This window comes from Cylas formicarius, unplaced genomic scaffold (assembly GCF_029955315.1).
Source record: "Cylas formicarius isolate icCylForm1 unplaced genomic scaffold, icCylForm1.1 PGA_scaffold_6__28_contigs__length_40554024, whole genome shotgun sequence".
Lineage (NCBI taxonomy): Eukaryota > Metazoa > Arthropoda > Insecta > Coleoptera > Brentidae > Cylas > Cylas formicarius.
Window position 1 is genome coordinate 28,091,778 of NW_026844347.1, and position 21,240 is coordinate 28,113,017.

At 31.8% G+C, this 21,240-nt stretch overlaps 1 protein-coding gene across 3 annotated transcripts; it reads right to left on the minus strand.

Moving 5' to 3' along the window:
* Positions 1–744: 744 nt before the first annotated feature.
* Positions 745–21,142, minus strand: LOC132704113 (kelch-like ECH-associated protein 1). 3 transcript variants are annotated; one of them, XM_060673894.1, is made up of 10 exons: positions 20,879–21,142; positions 18,251–18,398; positions 8,928–9,206; positions 7,248–7,397; positions 6,870–7,148; positions 6,624–6,815; positions 4,105–4,316; positions 3,838–4,043; positions 3,531–3,707; positions 745–2,975 (listed from the first exon to the last, which is right to left on the minus strand). In XM_060673894.1, exons 2-10 carry the CDS (start codon positions 18,389–18,391, stop codon positions 2,776–2,778), a joined length of 1,836 nt encoding a protein of 611 aa, XP_060529877.1. In that variant the 5' UTR covers positions 18,392–18,398; positions 20,879–21,142; the 3' UTR covers positions 745–2,775. The 3 variants fall into 3 exon arrangements, with proteins under 3 accessions (XP_060529877.1, XP_060529876.1, XP_060529878.1); XM_060673893.1 differs by lacking the exon at positions 20,879–21,142 and adding an exon at positions 18,853–19,009; XM_060673895.1 differs by lacking the exon at positions 20,879–21,142 and having other exon boundaries at positions 8,928–9,220; positions 18,251–18,367.
* Between the last annotated feature and the right edge of the window lie 98 nt (positions 21,143–21,240).

The window sequence follows — 21,240 nt, forward strand, 5'->3', positions numbered from 1 at the left end:
CTATACTTTTTCTACTCCCGTCTGTAAAATACCCAATTACCCATCGATCTACCGTGCGGAAAGTGTCACTTTACCACGTCAGTTTCGATTGCCATGAATGCGAGCCACTTCGGACATTTCCGGGATTTTACCGCACGGATTTGGGAGCAATCGGATGTTTTCGGAGATATTCCCACGCTTTGAATTTTGACGTTTGTCAATTCTGACATTCGTGTCAGTGCATGTATTCGTGTTGTTTTGCGAAAATGCACCCAAAAACTAACGGTCGTAGAAAAAGTATAGTATGCAACACGTACGGTAAACTTTTTAACTAACCAGTTTATTAAAAACTCGCTCCGCTCGTGTCAAATAAACTCGTGGGTCAAATGCCGATTACCGCACTTGTTGCATAATATACTATTTTCTACGATCTTTAGTTTTTGGGTACATTTTCGAAAAACACGAATCAATTCACTGACATGGTTGTGAGAATTGACAAACGTCAAAATTCAAGGCGTGGGAAATATATTCGAAAACATCCGATTGCTGTCAAACTCGTGCGGTAAAATCCCGGAATTGTCCAAAGTGGCTTGGGTCCGTGGGAAACGAAAATGACGTGGTACAGTGACGCTTCCCGCACGCCAATAGTCTACTATTCGTTTGTTGTTTCTAATCACAAATTAGTGTTTTTGCAGAATTTAGGAAATTAGTTTATTTCGAATTTTTTCATGTACATTAAATAAAACGCAAGTTTTAAAATCGGAATGTTTATTAGCAAAATACTGTACATGTAATAGTTTTTGTACATCTTCTCTCGCTAAGCATAAAAGTAACAACTAGTTCTAATTACAATAGTACAAGCTTGTAAAACTACTTAAAAGATTGTGTTCTTATTAAATATTTGTTATTCTGATTGTCCAAAAAACAACATAAACCAAAGAAATAAACAAACAAAATATAAAAGTTTAGAAATAAATAAAACAAATTATCAATTACATATTTAGCCAAGCTTAGTAGTAACAGTGCTAAATGAAACGACCATAGTTGTCTCCACATGCCAGTTAATAACAGTTTTAAAGCAACCCCCGTAAGTCAGAACATATTGTGAATAAGTTTTTCAAAAATGCGTTCTTAAGCAAAATTTTAGTAATACTGGACGTTTTGTGGGTGGCTTTTACAGAGCCTAAGTAATAAAAAACACGTCACTATTTTTTTTAACACTAACCAAAAAATAACAATTAAAGAGTCCACGCCACTAACAATGACCAATTTCAAAAATGATTAATATTAATTGATAGGCATTTTAATTTTGTATTATAAATTGAAAAAAAAAAACAATTAAAATTAAAATAATTATAGACTATCAATCGATAAACAGATACAGAGGCAAAGTTTTGAAATTACACACACATATCTAAAGGCACAATGAAACGAAAATTACGATTGGATGATTGTTGGACGGAAGAATGATCTTCAAAATAATACATTGAACGTATTAATTAGCTCGACAAACAAAAAAAAATATGTTAATGAAGTGAAAACACTAGAACAAGGGTAGAGTTCTGGCATATCAATGAGGATCTGTTACTGTTAACTACGTGAAAATATCGAAGTTTTGCAAAATAAGGTTTAGTTTTCATAAAGTTTACTTTAACATTAAGTAAATAAACGAATTTAATTAGAAAAAAGCACTCAACAATAAAAAGATCAATATTAGCTTAGATTTTTTGACTAGACATTACATATATTTACAATCAATCAGGTATGTAAACTATAGTCACTTTCACCAGCACAATAACAAAAGTTTGCTTGCTCAATTAGAAAAAAATATTTTAAATGTATGGTCCAGTTTTAGACGCTCCGTTTCCCGTCTTATCAACAACAATGGCCCCGGGAATTAAACAAAATTCACCCTTACATCTTACACATTAATCTTTCATGAAAACTCAAGAAAGAAAATTGATATTAGAATATAGATTTGAGTCCTCTGAAGAATATTTACTCAATTCCTAATAGTAAACGGATATTTTTATAGTAACTGCTTAACTTCTGGAAATATTTTATAAGGGTAGAAAGTATTCGCAATGGAGTTTTAAATGCTGTTTTTTTTTTGGTATTTTTATCAACAAATTAAAGTTTTGTAAATTTATTAATTCCACCTATTAAGAAAAAATACACGCATGTAACCCAAAAAGCACGTGTAAAACATTCTAACGAAGGCAGTAAAAAAAAGACAGCCTGCATTATCTTTAAACCAAAATATTCAAGTGTTTAATCCATTTGATTCATTTTGGTCACCACATACAAAGAAATACCATTCATTATTGTTTTTTCATTCTTTGAAGAATACACAAAAGCATGTATGGATTTATTGCGCTTAAACTAACTAAAGTGATACTTAACACCTAGTTGCAAATATTGCAATTTATATATTAGTCAGTCATTCAGGACATTCCCTATACATATATAACACTGAATCACAGATTCAATGACAAACAAATAATATCCTCTTCGAAACTTTAATAATGTATAGAATAAAATCGAAGCTCTCATGTAGTAAGACCCACCTAAGAAATCTACAGGTCTCCAATGGAATACACATAATATATGGCCAAATTATCACTTTATCTTTGCTTACATTTTTAAGATTTTAGTAATTCTTTGATATTTGCTTGCAATTTATAATCCTTATAATCCTTGATTTTACCAACTCACAAAATCACTATTGTATCACAAAAATGTAGAATCCCACTCCTAGGATCTCATTTTTCCTCTTTGGAAAAAAAACTTTGGAATCTACAAAACCGCCATTCTTGATGTGCTCGGATAAGGTTGAAGGCTGGTACGATACGGGACATCTTGCGTTGACGCTTGGTAATAAACGGCGCTGGCATGACCAGACCGTCCAGAAGTTAAAGGCACACCTTCGCTCCACACATCTGTCAACGGATCGTAAATTTCAACATCCCTTAAGAAATTATGACCGTCATATCCACCTAAAAATTGCCCAATAATAATAATAATAATAATAATAATAATAATAATAATATGTTTATTCGTATTTACATTTACTTATTAGCAATAAATCAAAAGCACAGAGCAAAAAAAAAGGAACTGGGAAACAATTTTAAAAAAGATCAAAGCCCAATCCCTAATTTCATGGCTACTTAAATCTTAACATACACAAAAAATAAAGAAATAAAACTGTACAGTATCTCATTAATAGAAATCGATTTTGATTAATTATCTTTGACTAATAGATTGATTATAAAGAAAATTTTTATATTTTTTTTGTAGACACAGTAGGAAAACGATTTTTCAAACAATGCTTTACGGCGCGGTGGAGGAGCAATGAGACCCCTATATCGAAGATTCAAAGTGTGAACATCAGTTCGGTATTTTATTTATTCAAAACGATATTGAGGGTAGGCATTTAAAATTATATTAAGGTACCAAACGACTGCATGAAACTGTCGACGTTTTTCACCATCGTCACCATCACCATAATCGATGTTTAAAATGAAAATTTTAAATAATAACACAAAACTGACCCATAGCATAAATCCTTCCATCTAATACAGTAACACTTAAGGCGCTGCGGGATATTCGCATGCTGGGAATGAATTCCCAATGTTTTTTTTCAGTATCATATCTCTCGACACTGTTGAGTTGCTTTCTACCGTCATAGCCCCCAACAACATAGATGTACTGATTCATCGCACAGACGCCTAAAAAAACAAAAGTTGTTAAATTGATGATGATAAGAAACATAGGATTATAAAAAAATTGATGCTAATTTCTCCCGAACCTGAAATCATTTGTTATCCCTAAAACACATACATATGAAGGTGAATATACCTGCCCCACTCCTCATAGTATGCATGGAAGGAATCATCGACCACTCATTATTTTCAGGATGGTAACATTCGGCCGAATTGTGGCGCACCGTGCCGTCGAAGCCGCCAATAGCGTAAAGTAACCTGTTGACTACCGCTACACCCACGGCTAATCTGGGAAAGTGCATAGGTTTCACCATTGTCCATCGATCCATTTCAGGATCATAACTAAAAAATGGAAAATATTTCACTGAACCATAGCAGATAAATAAAATAATATATAACGTACTATTCAACACTACTGTGGTATTTGCTGCACTCTCCGCCGCCCACAGCGTAAAGAAGACCGTCCATTACAGCCACCCCAACTCGGTTCCTTGGAACGGACATGGGATGGCAGGGCATCCACTCATCCAATACCGGATTATATCGATCTACCCAATCGGAGTCGTAGCTATGGCCGGGACTATTATTTCTCCCACCCACGGCAAAAAAATGACCCTGATAAAACAAATAAGTCATATTTATATTTGCACCCTTGAGCCAAATGGTATAATTTGGAAGTTTGTGCGAACTGGGATGTAGTCTAGTTAATGAGTTTGAAATGACGTTAATTGAACATACTACTACTAAGATTATGTGATATCGCTCATTCGATACGGTATTATGTCTAAAAAACTAGACTGGTACATTAAAATCTTCAAAAGTTATAAACAATCAAAGATGGTATAATAAAGCAGTGTTTATTTTTTAATTGTAATATGTAAAGTATTTTTTTTTTAATTTTGACTAAAGGTCCTTAAAGAGGATGATATTTGCGTAAAAAAAGTTCCGATTACCTCCATTATTAACAATTTTAATTTAACGTTGGAAATTGCTGTTCACGCACCATATTGAGGTTGCGCGCATGGCATCGCAAGTTAGTAAGATACAATATAGACAATTTTTAGGGTGCATCATATTGAGGTTAAGTTAAGTTACAATATAGTATATTATGCAACAAGTGCGGTAAACGGCATTTGACTCACGAGTTTTTAATAAACGATTGAGTTAAAAAGTTTACCGAACGTGTTGCATACTATACTTTTTCTACGATCGTTAGTTTTTGGGTCCATTTTCGCAAAACAACGCGAATACATTTACTGAAATGACCGTCAGATTTGACAAACGTCAAAATTCAAGTGAGTTGCGTGGGAAATATCTCCGAAAACATCCGATTGCTCTCAAAAGCGTGCGCTAAAATCCTGGAGATGTCCGAAGTGGCTCGGATTCATGGGAAACGAAATTGATCGGTGGGTAATTAGGTATTTTACAGACGGGAGTAGAAAAAAACATTTATTTAGAGTATATCAAGTAGATTTAAAAATCTAAACAACTTTTTCCGGAACATCCTTTTTTTATCATTGCAAATTTTAACAAATACATATTTAAATAATTGCCATAAACTTTTTTTCTTTTCGCGGAGCCTTTCTTGAGTACCCATAAAATAAGATAGTGTGATGAAAGTTTAAATAAATTTAATACTTTATGCAAAATTATTAAGTTAAGCAAAAAGGAGAAAATTCGCCGTTTTTATGTTAATAAATAGCATTTATTAATACAAAAAATTGCTCCATTTGTTTATAAATTTGGACTATTTTAATTTTTTTTTTTTATAATTTCATGAAGAACTGTCATTTATGATTGACGGTTTTGTAATTTTTAAAAGTTTCAGAAAAAAAATTAAGAAAAGTTAACAATTTGTTTATAACAAATTAATATAATAAACAATAAAATTGTTAATGAAAGAAAAATTGCTGTTTGTTATTTTGTAGAGAACTATCAATTATGATCTTAAACAAATTCTTAACTAATATATGAAAAAAACAATTAAAAATTATTGTTAAAAAAATAAAATAATAAATGTCAGTTCCTTATGAAGTTGCAATATTTTTTTAAATATTGAAATATATAAAAAAATGACAAACAACCGATCTAATTTTTTTACTTAATAAATGTATTTTATTGACATAAAAACGGTAAGTTAATGACAAAGGAAAAAAAAACATTACGGTGAATTTCATTTTTTTATTAACTTAAAAAAATAATTATAAACAAAGTATTAAATTTATTTAAACTTTTATTTAAACGAGTATACAAGAAAGACAATGATCAAGTAAGTCCCGGAACAAGTTGTTAATTACCAATGGTCTAAATAAGTAGAAAATTAACTTCAATAAAAAACTTCAACGGAAATGAGTTTTTCGAAGTGTTTAGATTATTCAATAATTTTTTTAGATTTTCAAATCTACTTTATATACCCTAAAAATTGTCTATATTGTATCTTACTAACTTGCGATGCCATGCGCGCAACCTCAATATGGTGCGTGAACAGCAATTTTCAACGTTAAATTAAAACAATTAATAATGGAGGTAATCGGATTTTTTTTAATAAACTTCCTCCTCTTTAAGGATGTTTTGTTTCAAATCAAAAAAATTATTAGTTTACAAAGTATAAGCAAAAACTAAACACTACTTTTTACTTTTTTTAATTGTTTACAACTTTTGAAATGTTTAATGCACCAGTCCACTTTTTTCGCGCAATGATCTGGACATAATTCCGAATCTCATAATTTGAGTAACGTAGTTTTAAACTCATTAACTAAACTAGTAGGAATATTAGAGAGAAGAATAGATATGTAACATAACACTTGTATTAGAAAAAGCCAAAAATTTTAAATACAATTCAATTATAAATCAAAAACCTAAAAAAGGTACACTTCAAATTTTTGAGTCGGGTTCAAATATGCATAAAATCGCAATACCTACCTTTAAAAATGCACAGCCTAATCCCGATCTCGGCACTATCAAACGGTCCAACTTTATCCACGTTTTGTCGTCGATATTAAAACCTTCTAAAATATCCAAGGATTGCTTGAAATAACCGCCAGCGACGTAAATGACCCTCGGAATGTTTGGCGTCCGTTCTTTTACAATCGTACGAACATGTAAAGTTAGATCCTGAAATCACCGCTGTCCATAAAATATTATACATATTCCGCGGATTGCGCAAACCTTAAATATTTTCGCCAAATACTCTTTGCAAGCGGGCGTTTTTTTAATTACATCGCAGTTAGTCATCTGATCGTTTAGAAATTTTGGCGGCAAAAATTGGCATCGCACGGCACTGAGGATATCTTCCATTTTACGATGACGATTTTCCTCGTCGTATTTTACCCATTTTAGAACAGCATTGTAAACTTCCTTTTCGTCTTGAACATTCAATTCGTCTTTTTTTACTAGCAGTATGAGCTGATGGGCGGTTAATTGCAAAAACTCTTCCTCCTGACAAATCTGAAATAAAAATGGTTACTGTGTTGCAGCGTTTTTTTGTTATAATTTTTAATTTTATCATACTGCAAAATTATTTACGGAATTTCAAATAACTCCAACCTGCACAAATCGTCGTTCGATATACTGATTTGCCTTCCTACAAAGTTCTAAACAACCGTGTTGTTCGGCAAAATTTGCTATACCGATTGCGTTGCTTGGATCCAGCTGTCGCTCTAAAAAATCACAGCATGCTTGGATAACGTTTGGGACCTGCAAGTAACACACACGAGTAAATAGGGTGTCCCCATTGCAAACTCTGTTATTATTTGGACTGAGGTAGCTTTCACTTGATGAAAATACACTTAACACAATTAAATTAGAACAAAATATGCCTTTATCAAATACAAAATAAGACCATATTTTTTTTAGGGTCATAAATTTAACAAAATAAATAAGAACTAAAAGTTAAGATTTTCATGAAATTATATATTTTCACATGACAATTATTTCGCACCGTGACAGCATTTGATAGAGACATTGTCGAAACAATTGTCATGTGAAAATATATAATTTCGTGAAAATCTGAACTTTTAGTTCTTATTTATTTTAATTAATTTAACAACCAAATTAACCAATTCGTTATTAAGTAATAGATTCGAATATCTCATTTTTTCAATTACCATGGCTTCGAAAAAAAAATAAATAAATTTGTTGGAAGCTATGGGTATTAATAAAATGACATATTCGAATCTATTACTTAACGACCAATTGGATGTAAATGCGTCTCCATTGTTAAATTTAAATTTATAACCCTACACCGATAATTAAAAATCTATTACTATCTATTTATAGAAGTTGGAATAGTCATATTTTGTATATGATAAAGTCACGGTGTTGTCGAAACAGCTGTAAAAGTAATAAATAACTATGAAAATCTGATCTGTTCTAATTTAATTGCACTACTGTTTTGAGACTTTATACCAATTATCAGTTTTTGAATAGAACCTGTAATTTCTAAACTACGAGAGAAGATTAAAATTTTGGTGAAAATTTCTCAACATTTTTGAATTTCAATTTTTAACAGAAATAAAATGTGTTGTTTTTTGTTTTGTTTTTTTTTTCAGAACCGTAGTAATGATCAGAACCTTTAATTAATACAGACCTACTAATTTTTTTGACATAATTTATATGCATTGTTATCGTTTCCTGTAAGAGTTCAATCAAAATTTTATTTTCGGGATAGTTTGGCTTACAAGAATATTATCTTTTACATTTTGCAGTTATAAAAATAGAGCAGGTAAGTTAAAGTGCTGTAAGGTTCTGCGGGTAAAAAACAAAAACATGTTATTTTGTAACAATTTATCAATATAATTCTTAATAAACAATAATTTAATTATTAGGATATCAGAAAATATATCTGTTTATAAAATCAAAATATTTCTCATATTAAGAAAGATCAATAAATTTTAAAAACTCCCCTCGGAGCTATTGAAAATCTGATTACACCCTTTTTTCTCAAAGAAATGGGTTAGTAATGTGCAAACGGCATCCGTGGATCCTCAATACCAGATTTTCCCATAAGGAGACTTCGAAAATGGTACATCCTGTATATGCAGATTAAATTAAAAACTACATTAGAAGTGCAATAAGTAAGCTTTAAGACTTGTTTGTGTTGTTACATTTTTACAATTGTATTATTTATTTATGCTTGTACTATATTTTCGAAATATGAGCTTCATTGGTTTTGCGAACCTATATACAACGGTCCATGGTTGATCAAATAAACTGCAATTGCAATACCTGTAACATCGTAGCCGCAGGCAGCAATTGACACACGGTGTTCTCGGTCACCCGTATTTTTCCGGTGTACATAAAAGTGATCAGCTTTGCCATGGCGGTAGGAGAGATTCCCTGTAACTTGACCCGTTTCATTTCGCATTCCTTCAGGCCCCCCGTGAACATGGCTTTAAAATAGGGACTGGCCGCCGCCAACACCACCTTGTGCGCATGAAACAACTCGTTGCCAATTTCCAATACGACGTCCGTGAGCATCTGATGGCTCCTCATCATGTCCATGGCCTATAAGGCCAAAACTATTTTAAAGTAGTAAAGGATTCGTTGTTTTTAATTTATAAAAAATAATAATTAATGAGAGAATACAAGAACATCCTTACAAATAATTGTAAATTATTTTCAATATTAAGTAAACAGTTATACAATAGTATATATTATGCAACAAGTGCGGTAAACGGCATGAGACTTAAAAAGTTTACCGGACGTGTTGTATACTATACTTTTTTACGACCGTTAGTTTTGGGGTACATTTTCGCAAAAAAAAACACGAATACATTGACAGAATTGACAAAAGTCAAAATTCAAGGCATGGGAAATATCTCCGAAAGCATACGATTGCTTCGAAACCCGTGCTGTAAAATCCCGGAAACTGACATGGTAAAGTGACGCTTCCCGCACGCTAGATCGGTGTATAATTGGGTATTTTACAGATAGGAGTAGAAAAAAGAAATTATTTTCATTCATGGGACAAAATTAAAAAAGACGCTCTCTATATAATAAGTGGGGAGGAGGAGGGTCGTCAAAATAACATCGCGTGATATTAAGTAGGGAGGGGAGACGAGATAAATCTTAAGTAACTAAACTCAAACTTGAAAACACTTAAAACGGAAAAAACTGTAGAATGTTGCAAATTCTATCCAAAATATTATAAAGTGCTTAATTTTTGTATCCTTCATTTTACTTGTTACCTGTATTCCGTTTTTTTTTTTTTAAATTTTAAAAGTTTACTTTGATGCCTTTTTTTTAGAGCAATCAAGTTGCATCAAGATAGTGGAAAAATTGTTATACTTTGTCTCAATTCGGATAAAACAACTTAGGCGTGCTCCATATAACAATCGATCAAAAATAAGAACTGTCATATTTGCATAGTTGTTGATCACAATTATTGCCTAGACATGTTAACCTCATTCGCCATTACGCACGTATAGTATTTACAATTTTCCCTAATTTCCCTTCCATATTGAATTTTCCCATACACCACTTTAGAAATGCCGTTTTTATTTGTAAATAAAAAAAGTGACGTCAAATTGCATCAAAACGACTTTTAATTTGGTAATATAAAATAATATTAAAAATTGCAATAAATCGGAAAAGAAATACAAAGCGGCAATTAACAAAATAAAAAAAGTACCAAAGTACATAACTAAACCGCACCAATCTATTCTGATGTTTTGTTTCTTCCATAGAAAAATAATTATCTCCTCATGTCATAGGGATTATCACGAACACTGATGAGCTTTAATCAATAAGTACTAAAAATTTTGTGATTTATATCTAATCGATAATAATCATCTGTATAATTTGTTATCTTTGTGGATTTGGTTGTTAACTGGAAACAGTCTAATCAGAGATTTCCGTCATTTGGAAAATGAGAGTTTTCCGACTAACACTACGCATCACAACAAAATCAGAATTTTGCGTATTGCAGCTTCAATAGAATAATGCCCAAAAAGTAATCATTCAAACAAATTTATTATCTGCCACTAACCAAATCTGAGAGGAACAATACTTAAGAACGAGTAAAATATTTTTTATATTTAATTTGAAAACGTTTATTAAAGTAAACAGTAATGAAAAGATTAAAACCATTAATTGGAGCTACACCATTTCCAAGAAATGGCGTACGTAATAGAATTATTACAGTATTGATGAATTTGGGTTAATTTCGGTTAGTTTCAACAATCATCATTATGGAACAAGGTATAATACGGTATACAATATGACCCAGATTCGCTTCTCTGTACGCTCCTGTTATACCTACAGCAAAAGTTAGGTGGGGAAAGTTTTAGAGAAAACAGTGCATTTGATAACCGGCTTCAGATTTATTTTTCTTACAGTCGCCATATTGCATTTTTTGATTTTTGGAAAGAGCATAAAATTTCCTGATGATGTGTGATGTCTCACAGGTGCACAAAACTTTTATCACACTTCGATAAGCTGGATCTTACCTAATTATTTTATAAGAAGGCCATGATTTAATTATCGCCTTTTTTTCCATATAAGGGCTTTGACTTTGACATTAAATCACTCAAATTATCAAAGTTGTATTTTAATAAGTAGTATTAAAATTATAAATGTAACACTATTCGTGTCAGGAACTTCTTAAGCAAGCAATTTGACGAAAGAATTATTTCATTAAAAGGTCCGATACCTTGGCATTCTAAATCTCCTGACCATGGATTTCTTCCTGTGAGGTCACACAAAAAATGATTTTTTGATCCTCCCGGGATTAGAGAAACTTTGAGATAAAGAATTTTGGACACATTAAAAAACATTAACTCAAATACATTTGCTAGGGTTGTACGAAAAACATTGACCAGTTGCCAAAAATTTCGCGATGCAAATGAACGCCCCACTTTGCAAATTTTTACATTACATTACTTGTAAAATTATTAAACTTGTACGTTGTTCAAGTTTTCACTTTTTCTTTAAAAAATAATTTGCACAAAACATCTGACTTCTTGAGTCGTCTTTTACTTTCATGTTTTTTTATGTTACTTAACGGTGCGAAGGGTGATAAAATATTTTGTGCACTTGTGAGACATCGCTGAACTGAACATTTTACGCTCTCTCCAAAAATAGAAAAATCCAATATGGCGCTTACAAGAAAAATGAAAATTAATAATATAATTAATAATAATAAGATAACAAAAGATGATTGAGGCATGTCATACGGCGCTATCTTACTTGTCTTAAGAAAGTGTCCGAACAATGTTACAATCTGACAGCTGTCAATTTAACGGTTTCGGATTTACTGGCGAAAACGAAGCCGGCCGATCATAAATCTGAAGCCGGTTATCAAATGCACTAAGTTTCCTCTAAAACTTTCCTCATTTAACGCTTGCTTTAGGTATAACAGGAGTGTATAGAGAAGCAAATCTGGGACACATTGTATATTTCTTCAAAAATTTAGGAAAACTGTCGACAAGTAGAGGAGATAAGGTGATATACCTCGTACAATTTTTGAAACAACATTTAATCAATAATTCAAGTGGTTCAATTCATCTGGGTAAACAGAATATAAGCGAGTACGATATTACATAGAAACCATTCTCTATCTTCATTAGTTCCACAGAACTATTTTTTCTTCGTGGTTGTATATGAATTTTAATTTTAAATTAATAACACCGTGGCCAGTTCCGATGGGTTCAGTTTATGTTTCCCAACTTTGTCGTCGATAGTGAACTCCTATTAACTGTTTGTTCTCTCTCCACCCATAAGGTATTTTACGAGGTTTGTCTTTTTTTTTAATTTTCAATAATTAATATGTATTATTCCAATCTAGGTAGATTAAATCCAAGTAACTCCGTTGATTATAGTTTCTTGTTCTTCTTTTCGTGGAGTAAAACGCTACCTTTTGGTTTAGATATTGATCACGTATAAAGTGGAGCTAGTAGAAATTATTTAATAATTAAATTAAGAAATAAAAAAAATATAAAAATAGAGAACGCTTCATGTAAATAAAAAATTAAAAAATATAATACAAAATAGCAAATTTTCCATTGGCGGATATTGTTGAAGAAGGAAGGCGAAAAATTCACATAATACTAACCCACAAGTTGTGCGTCACGGTTATCCCGGATTGGGTATCGTCTCCGGGCACTGTCACGACCAAAATCCTTCTTGACTTTCGTTCAAAACATTCAACGATCCGCCAACGTTCGCAGTCAGTGAAATTCATTTCGTTTTTTTTTTTCTTCCGAAACACTCTCAAAGAACTTTCAATACTCAAATCGCGCGATACACTATGAGGAGCTTCGGGTGTTTAAACCTTCAACGCGCTTCGTGCAGCCGGTTTTAATAATCGACGAAGATAATGATTCGTGATAATTATTGATAAATGCTCCATTTCCGCCAATACGTAACATCCAAAAGGAACCCCCCAAAAACCGACTCAGATTTAATGATGTACAGGGGGTTTAAAAATTTAAAAAATATCTTTGCCCAGTTTTTTAAAATTACTTGACATAAACTTGTCCTGGCAGGACTGTACGACAGGGGCAAATGGCCCAAAATTCTACGCCATTTGCAGAATTATTATCATATTAGTACAATTTTTTCATTCTGCAGTACTTTATTTGTAAATAAGTATACTCTTTCCTTCTAACGACATAATATAATTTTCGGTAATTTTTTCCAACAGATGCTTTCAACACTTAAAGAAACCTATTTATCTACGGTTCTACAATTAAAATATTTCCAATTATTAATGAATTAAAGAAATGTTCATTTATCAATTGTATGCTTCTGTTTGTGCCTATTTGACGGGTTTTATTTGGGGGCATTTGAAGAACGGATCGAAACAGATGTCCTAAGCGTCTTTTAAAGTACAAAATAAATGTGCGCATGCGGGGTCATTTGAAATTTCGTGATCAACCAATAAAATCGGCCATTTCGAATCTGGCTTTCAACCAATAGGACCGTAGGGAGGTCAACAATCAACATGGCCGGTGACAGTTTGCACGTGATATTTTTATGGCAGTATTTTCTGAAAGTATACCCATAACCCATTAAACATTCAAGAAAAACGAATTAAGTGGAGGTAGCTGTTTAGAAAGACAATAGCGCAAGCACATCTCTACAAAATTGTTATCACCGCCTCAGGCGCATCAATTTTTACCGTCCTTAGGGCCACTAGATTATCTAATAGTTATATGGTTTATAGGTACTACTTCTTTTTTATTTTTGATATAAACATTCAGGGTAATACTAAAACTGTGAACATGAGAAACAATAGGAGATATATTAACTGTTAAAAGTTTGTCACGAAAAACCCCGACCATCCTATATAATAATTGGAAGAATAAGTGATAATAAAATGAAGAATACAGATATTTCTTCTCCACTCTATAATTCTGATAAACCACTTAAAACGATAAGACGTATGTATTGCTTGCATTTTGGTTATAAAGATATTTCGACATTCCCATAAATAAATCGATCCCAAGAGACGCGTTCCGTGTGCGTTAACTAGCCCACCGGCCATTTTATAAAATATTCAACGATATAAACTTGGCAAATTTCGCAGGGAATTCGTTTCAGGGCCAAGTGTGTAGTCCGAAATAATTAATGAAAGTCATTCACGATGATTATGCAAAATATCGAGGTGTATAAGCACTCGTGTTTTATCTGATTTGGATTAACTTCGACAAACAACGAAAACGAGACTGTTGTTGCTGTTCTAAGAATCCGTTTAAAATATATTAACGTACCAAGCAATCGGGCAAGGCGTAATCATAAAATAACGAAATCATTAAACATCTTTATGTATCGACTATTTGAGTTCAGGCAGTCTATACAACCGAATGATCGCACTTGAGTGGTTTTTTAAATAATTGATTTTTTTAGTGAATTGTCTAGTAAATCGCTAAACCGACGAAGTTATGATAGATGCAGAAAAAATATAAATAGGAAAGCTTCGTTCACAAGGGCAAAAATCAGGGGTTTCCAAGCGATTGTTCGCGATTTCGCAGAATATTGCATGGTGATAACCACATACATGCACACGCACCATACATACCTAAATTTCTCTCCTAACCACCAAAACATCTCAAAATATGGAATAAAAACTCCGATGCTCGAGTAGTTCAGAACAGAACCTACATCAAAACCACGAAAATTTGGGTAAACTTCAGAGTTAATCTGCAGAAACGATGTTATGAAAAACATGTTTGTTTAAATTTTAGGCATATACTGAGTGTCTTATATACCAGGTCACATTATGCAAGAATAGCACAGAGATATTTAAATAAGACCTGGGACGGGCCTCCATGCGGTGCAGACCTTAACCCAGCTTAGAGATCATCCCGACTCTTTGGATGATGTAAGAAACATTATCAAGCACAAATTAAACGTCTGATTCAAAGTATGGGTAGTCGATACCAATCGGTTATAAGGAGTAGTGGGGAAGCACCCGATATTGACGATTTACTTATTTAATGTTTATGATTTTTTTTTTCATAAAAAAAAATGTAATTCTTACATTTGACCCGTATTTAATAACTGAGAAAAATAGGAGAATAAAAAAAGTGCTGAAAGGGCTGACTTAGACAGACACCTGATAGTGTTCACATTAAAAATAATAGTGGTTTTTCTTTAAACACTCTGTATATTTCTAAAACATGAATTTAAATAACGATGTTTTTACAATATCATTTCTGAAGACTTAAGCCACAAGTAGGAAATATACATATCCAAATCCAGTCACCAGAAAATTAACTTTAGATTTGACCCAAATTTAGTGGTGCATTAATTTTGATGCAATGTGTATATTAAGGAGTCATTTAAAGACTGAATATCCATCAAAACTTGTAGAGTTCTGGAAAACACGCAGTAACCGGGAAAGACAAATAGGAGCTCCAGAAAAAAAAACCAACCAACGCTCCACCAACATAAACACTACCTAGTTCGAATAATGCTCTAAGAGGCCACCTCACGGAGAACAAATCTGCCGGTCAAAGAGAAACTAATATATAAAATACATTGCGAGTGCAGTAGCTCTATATAAGCGAAACAAACAGACCATTAGAAATATGGATATTGGACGTCTGAACAGTAACTAAAATCATAGGGAAGGAACAGCAATGGAGGAGAAAATTCAAAAAAGCAGCTGTCATTCACCGGAATCCTAAATGTTTGAGCAGGCCTCTTTAAATATTAAGAACTCTTGGAAACAATTATTTAAAAAATGTTCCCAGCTTCCTGTTCAAAATTTACCAGCCAATTACATCATTTTTTCTTGTTATTTCCAATTTCTTATGAAAAGTCATAAAAATTCCAACGTTTCTTCTAGTTACAATAGATTTTTTTATTTAATTAAAAAGAGTTATGGAACTCTGGAAATGACCACCCAAATCACTGGATTTGGATTTCCTTGGATTTTCCACTCCGTGAATGTATAAAAGAGTACTTTCCAGGAATGTACAAAATAGCAATGAATTGTGTTGACGATTGCTTTACCAGACGCATACTGCAGGTTCACTACGCGGATAATATGGGAGTTTATTAATTGTTTTGTTTAGTTTAACTTCAGTTCGTATTTCTTGTGTTCCAAGTTTTTTATCTCATTAATTGATTATTTAATTTCCCTGTATTGATTTAATATGCTAATGTTAATTTTATTTCTTATAACAAAATTATCTTTCACTCCCTACTAACCATCATATTAAAAAAGGAAATTGCCATTCCGGTGCTTCCATGTATCGCATAACAGTAAAAATGATGAAAGAATGACACAACCCGTTTTAGTAAAGGTTAAAGTTATTGTAGAAATAAATTTTACATAAAACAATGCAATAATATACAGGGTGTCGTATTTAACAAAATAAAGTTTTGAATACATGATGTAATTGATCGGCAAATTTTGAACACAATCAATTTGGAAAGGGCAATTCTTGTCTTTTCAGAGCGCATTGATCAGAGTGATCAATCTTTCAAAATTTTAAAATTAATCAAGAGAGAGAAAATAAATAAGAATTAAAAGTTCAGATTTTCACGAAATTATATATATTCACATGACAATTGCTTCGACAACACCGTGTCTTTATCAAATGTAACATTTACAAACTACCTGCTACTATAAATACCGAGAAATGACAATAAAACCTTAATTAAAGTTCTTGTGAGAATTTAAGTTTAATAATGGAGAGGTATTTAAATCTAATTGATTGCTAAGCAATACATTTGAATGTCTCATTTTGTTAATCTCTATGGCTTCCAATAAATTTAATTTTCTACTTTTTGTGGCTGTATGTAAAATATCAAAATTGTCATCAAAAAAGTGGTTTTCTGTGTTTAAGTATGTAGCATAATTAGAATCTAGACTATTGTTTTTTAACGCTCTTTTATGTTAGTTAGTGCGTTTGTTGAAGGATCTAGCTGTTTGTCCAATATAAATTTTAGGACAAGATCCGCGTTTCAACCTGTAGACACCTGATTTTTGAGATTTTGGACATTTCCTTTTATTGTTTTTTAAGAATTTTCCTATTGTGTTGTTAGTCCTGAAAGCTACGTTTAAACCGCATTTTGACAAATGTTTTGAAACTTTTTCACTGGGTTCTCCTATGTATGTAATTGTTTTAAATTGTTCGTGTTCTGTATTAGGTTTCGGATAAATAGAGTTTACTGTTGTATGGATTTGTTTTGGTATTTATAATTTTATCGATAATGAAAGGATTGTAGCCGTTGTTCACTGTAATTTGTTTAATGATATTAAGTTCTTTGTTGTAATTTTCTGTTGAGAGTGGCGTATTAAGAAGTCTGTATAAAAAAGAGTGAAATACAGCCATGTTGTGTGTATAGGGGTGATTTGGCCTGTTATATATGACTGTGTCCGTGTGTGAAGGTTAATGGTAAAAGGAAAAATCTAATTTGATTTGCGTTTTCGTAATAGTTAGGTCTAAAAAATTGAGAGTTATCCTGTTCAATCTCGACAGTGAATTTTATACGATTATGTAATAAGTTGATGTAATTTAAAAAAGAATTCAATTGTCTGTTCGTTCCAACAAAGCAAGCCAAGACATCATTCACTTATCTATACCAACATAGAAAACTTTTACTTAAAGCATGTTCTAGTATGATATTTTCCAAATTATCCATAAAAAATTTCGGCTAACAAAGAAGTAAGTGGGTTGCCCATAATCAAACCTTCCTTAGAGATATAACTCTGTCCATATCTTGTCATCTGCTTGAAATTTGAAAAAAAAAACGCCAAAGACTGCATACAATGAAAATGTGTTTTGTTACCTTGTTGCAATTGGGTGACTGACTAAACAATGTTTAAAAGGACTTTCATCACTTGGGTGACGCTATTGTACAGTACAAATAAATAGGGAAAAACATATGTACAAGAATTTTTTCCAGAAAACATTTTCTTATAGTCTGGTAAGACTGATTTAAGCAGTGTTTTATTTATTCAATGACCAACTAAGCTGCTAAATCCACCATGACAAAAAATTAATTAAAAAAATAGGACGGTCGTTAAATTTATACACCCAAAAATTGCGTGGTTGGGGGGGCAAGTAAATTAGGTTAACAGAATCCGGAATTACCTTCATCGCCTCTTTGATGTAGTCGACCATCATGAAGCTCATGTCTCCGCAGTCTATTACATTGCTTGTACTGTTTGGCTTTGTATTATTATTATTAGTTGATGCTTTCGCATAATTACCAGAGTCTTCATCTCCCTCCATTATGAACCTAAAAAAGAATATGTAACACTTTCCACGTTTAAAAATAAAAAATAAGAGTTTAGAAAAAATACTTTATTTAAATTAATCAAATCAAAAAGGCACTGCTTGCACCAATTTTTTAACCTTTCTTTTTAAAAATTCGAATAACTCCTTATTTGTTCCACCATTAACTTCCACTCAAGATAACAGTGAAAAGTACATTTTGGGCAACACATTGTCAGTTTTTTGATATTTAATGTATCATGGACATATATACAAGCTACAGGCTGTGCTGTAAATTTGGGAAATTTAAGAATTGTGAAAACTCAAAATATTTTGAAAAACTAATTATTTATAGGTATATTACAGTATCAGTAAAAAGTATTTATCGTATTTTAGTATTTGAAAACCAAAACGAAATATCGCTTAAAATTTTGATTAATTGGACTGGGACAGGTGTTTCGAAAAACTAAAACACTTACTCATCGTTATATTTATCCAAAAACACCATATCGTCGACGAAAAATAAACCTTTTATGAGACTAATCACAGCCGCAAATTCATACTCCACGCATAGCGCTAAACACAATTACATGTTTCAAAACCGTTGACTTAAAACCTACAACGCTTGAAATCGTACAGTGACTTTCACATTTTTTTACGTATCATGCATAAGCAGGGAGAAGTAAAGATAACAAATACATGTCTTGTTAGGATTATTGTTATAGTTTCGGCAAGGATGTGAAATGCAACATATTGTATATTCAAGCTTGGCGACTGCAATTACAAAATACGTCGCGTATATACGTAATTATCATAACAATCATTGCTTATCTTCAATTTGCAAAACAAATTTTATATTGCTCAAAGTATAGAGATTGGAATAATGGGAGAATATTGGAATCTTACAAGAAATGCGGTCATAATTAATTTGATTTGACTAAAAACGAGTTGAAAAAAAATCTACTGTAGACAAAGGAACAGAAAATTGAAAAGAAAAGCGTTGATGTTCGCAACCATCAAGGGAATCAGTTTTGTTGCATCTGGTGCTCCTTGTTTTTTGACATTCTCCATTTGTAGTGAGATTCAATTTCAAACTTGTATCTTCGGAAGTTAAAAAATATATATATTTAAAATTATTAGCTGCGTTTCTGGGAACTGCCAATATTATTGATAAAGATAAACGAAACTGACGTCATTACACAGGGCTATTATTTTTGGACTATACTTAAATCTATAAAATTTGTATGTTCCTTTGCTATATCGAAACATAAAACTGTTTACGCGCTTTTCTCTTGTTCTAAATTTCAATTTAATAATAATTTACTGTAACTGAAAAAAATAGCTTTTTTACATTTTAATGGAAATAGTCAGCTGTAAACTCGGGAATTTTACAACTATTTCGTAGCAATGACTCTGCATAAAACCAGACGGCCAACAGCAAAATTACAACACTGAATCTCATAACAACGTAAATAGCCGAGACACTGCATGCTATGGATAAACAAGATAAGTTATCGCAGATTTTTTGCACGATGAAAATAGTATACCTAGCGATCAAGATAAGAAACGAAAGGCAAATTAACCAAAGCAGATAAAATTGATTGCTTTAAGTACTCATAAACCGAAAAAAATAATACAAACAAAATAAAACATGAAAATTAAAACAAAAAATCAGTTTAATTCAAAAAAGGTAGTACCTAACTCGGGATCATTCAACTGATCAATTTTATTATTACTGTAATTGTTATTGTCGATTATCTAAATGTTTGTACTTTATTTTTTATAAATTCGTACACTGATTTTAATTTGTGTTTCTTTTCAAGCAAATATTCTAAATTTGATGTCATATTATTGCAAAAAATGTCGGTTTTAAAAAGTGTTTCTTCCACTAGTTTGGTATTTTAATAAAGTTGTTTCAAAAGTATGAAAAGCTACCGTCCGCTGAATTCGGAAGTAAAACTGCAAACTATGATAAAGGCAGCATTTCGGGGCATTATGTTCTTATGGAAAAATAGGATTTATTCCATTTTAAAAATTTGATTTTCGGTTTCAGGCAACTTGAAATTCGTCGAAGTGTCAAAATGTGCAAGAAAAAAACAAAAAAAAATATATTTTATTAATGGATATTACGCTTTTTCAACAAATTAGTGTTGTATAAGTAGCATTACTATTCTATACAAATACAATAAAGCTATTTTCTGAACATTCCTCTTTAACAGATATACATATTTTTCAATAAAGAGCTAAAAATCGCACCAATGTTTTTTAGTAAGTAATAAGTGAATACCAGAGAATGGCATTTAGTGAAAGTAATGAAGTAAGACATTTTTTGTATTGCGATGGAAAAAATAAAATACATGTATCAACCATACTTTTACGCTATAAATTATTACAAGAACGAAATTGTTATAGGTCCAATTACAAAAATTGATTTGGCGGTCAAAAATTATTCTAACCTAACAAAAAAAACAAAGATAAAATGTAAATAAGCATGGTAAAACTTACTTTTAAAAATTGACACAATTGGTTTCCAAAATAAATTACGAAACACGACATTTATGACGGAAAACACAAGGAAAAACACATTCACAAACCAACATAGCTTCTAACTCATCACAGAATAGAGATTTGAATATGGTAGAGACCACATTTTAATGGTAAAAAAATATATGTATGTAAAGAATCACTCCAACGTTGCCATGTTTCCAAGTTTATGGGGAAGTTCTTCATGCCCCTGCTTTTGCCATTTAAAGCTTGTAAAGTAAAAAGAAGAGACCACCGATTTCAATTGAAAAGACTAGTCCAGTTGCTAGAAATAAGGAAGAAAAAAGGAATATTGACATTGACTTAAACTTTTGGAGTTATGT

Excerpts from the sequence above, each read along its gene's own strand:
- LOC132704113 (XM_060673893.1), bottom strand. The coding sequence starts at position 18,881 with ATGGTGTTTTTGGATAAATATAACGATGA. Across the intron at positions 7,149-7,247 it reads TCGAACGACGATTTGTGCAG|ATTTGTCAGGAGGAAGAGTT; the intron begins GTTGGAGTTATT and ends TTTTTATTTCAG. Across the intron at positions 4,044-4,104 it reads TACCACAGTAGTGTTGAATA|TTATGATCCTGAAATGGATC; the intron begins GTACGTTATATA and ends TCCATTTTTTAG.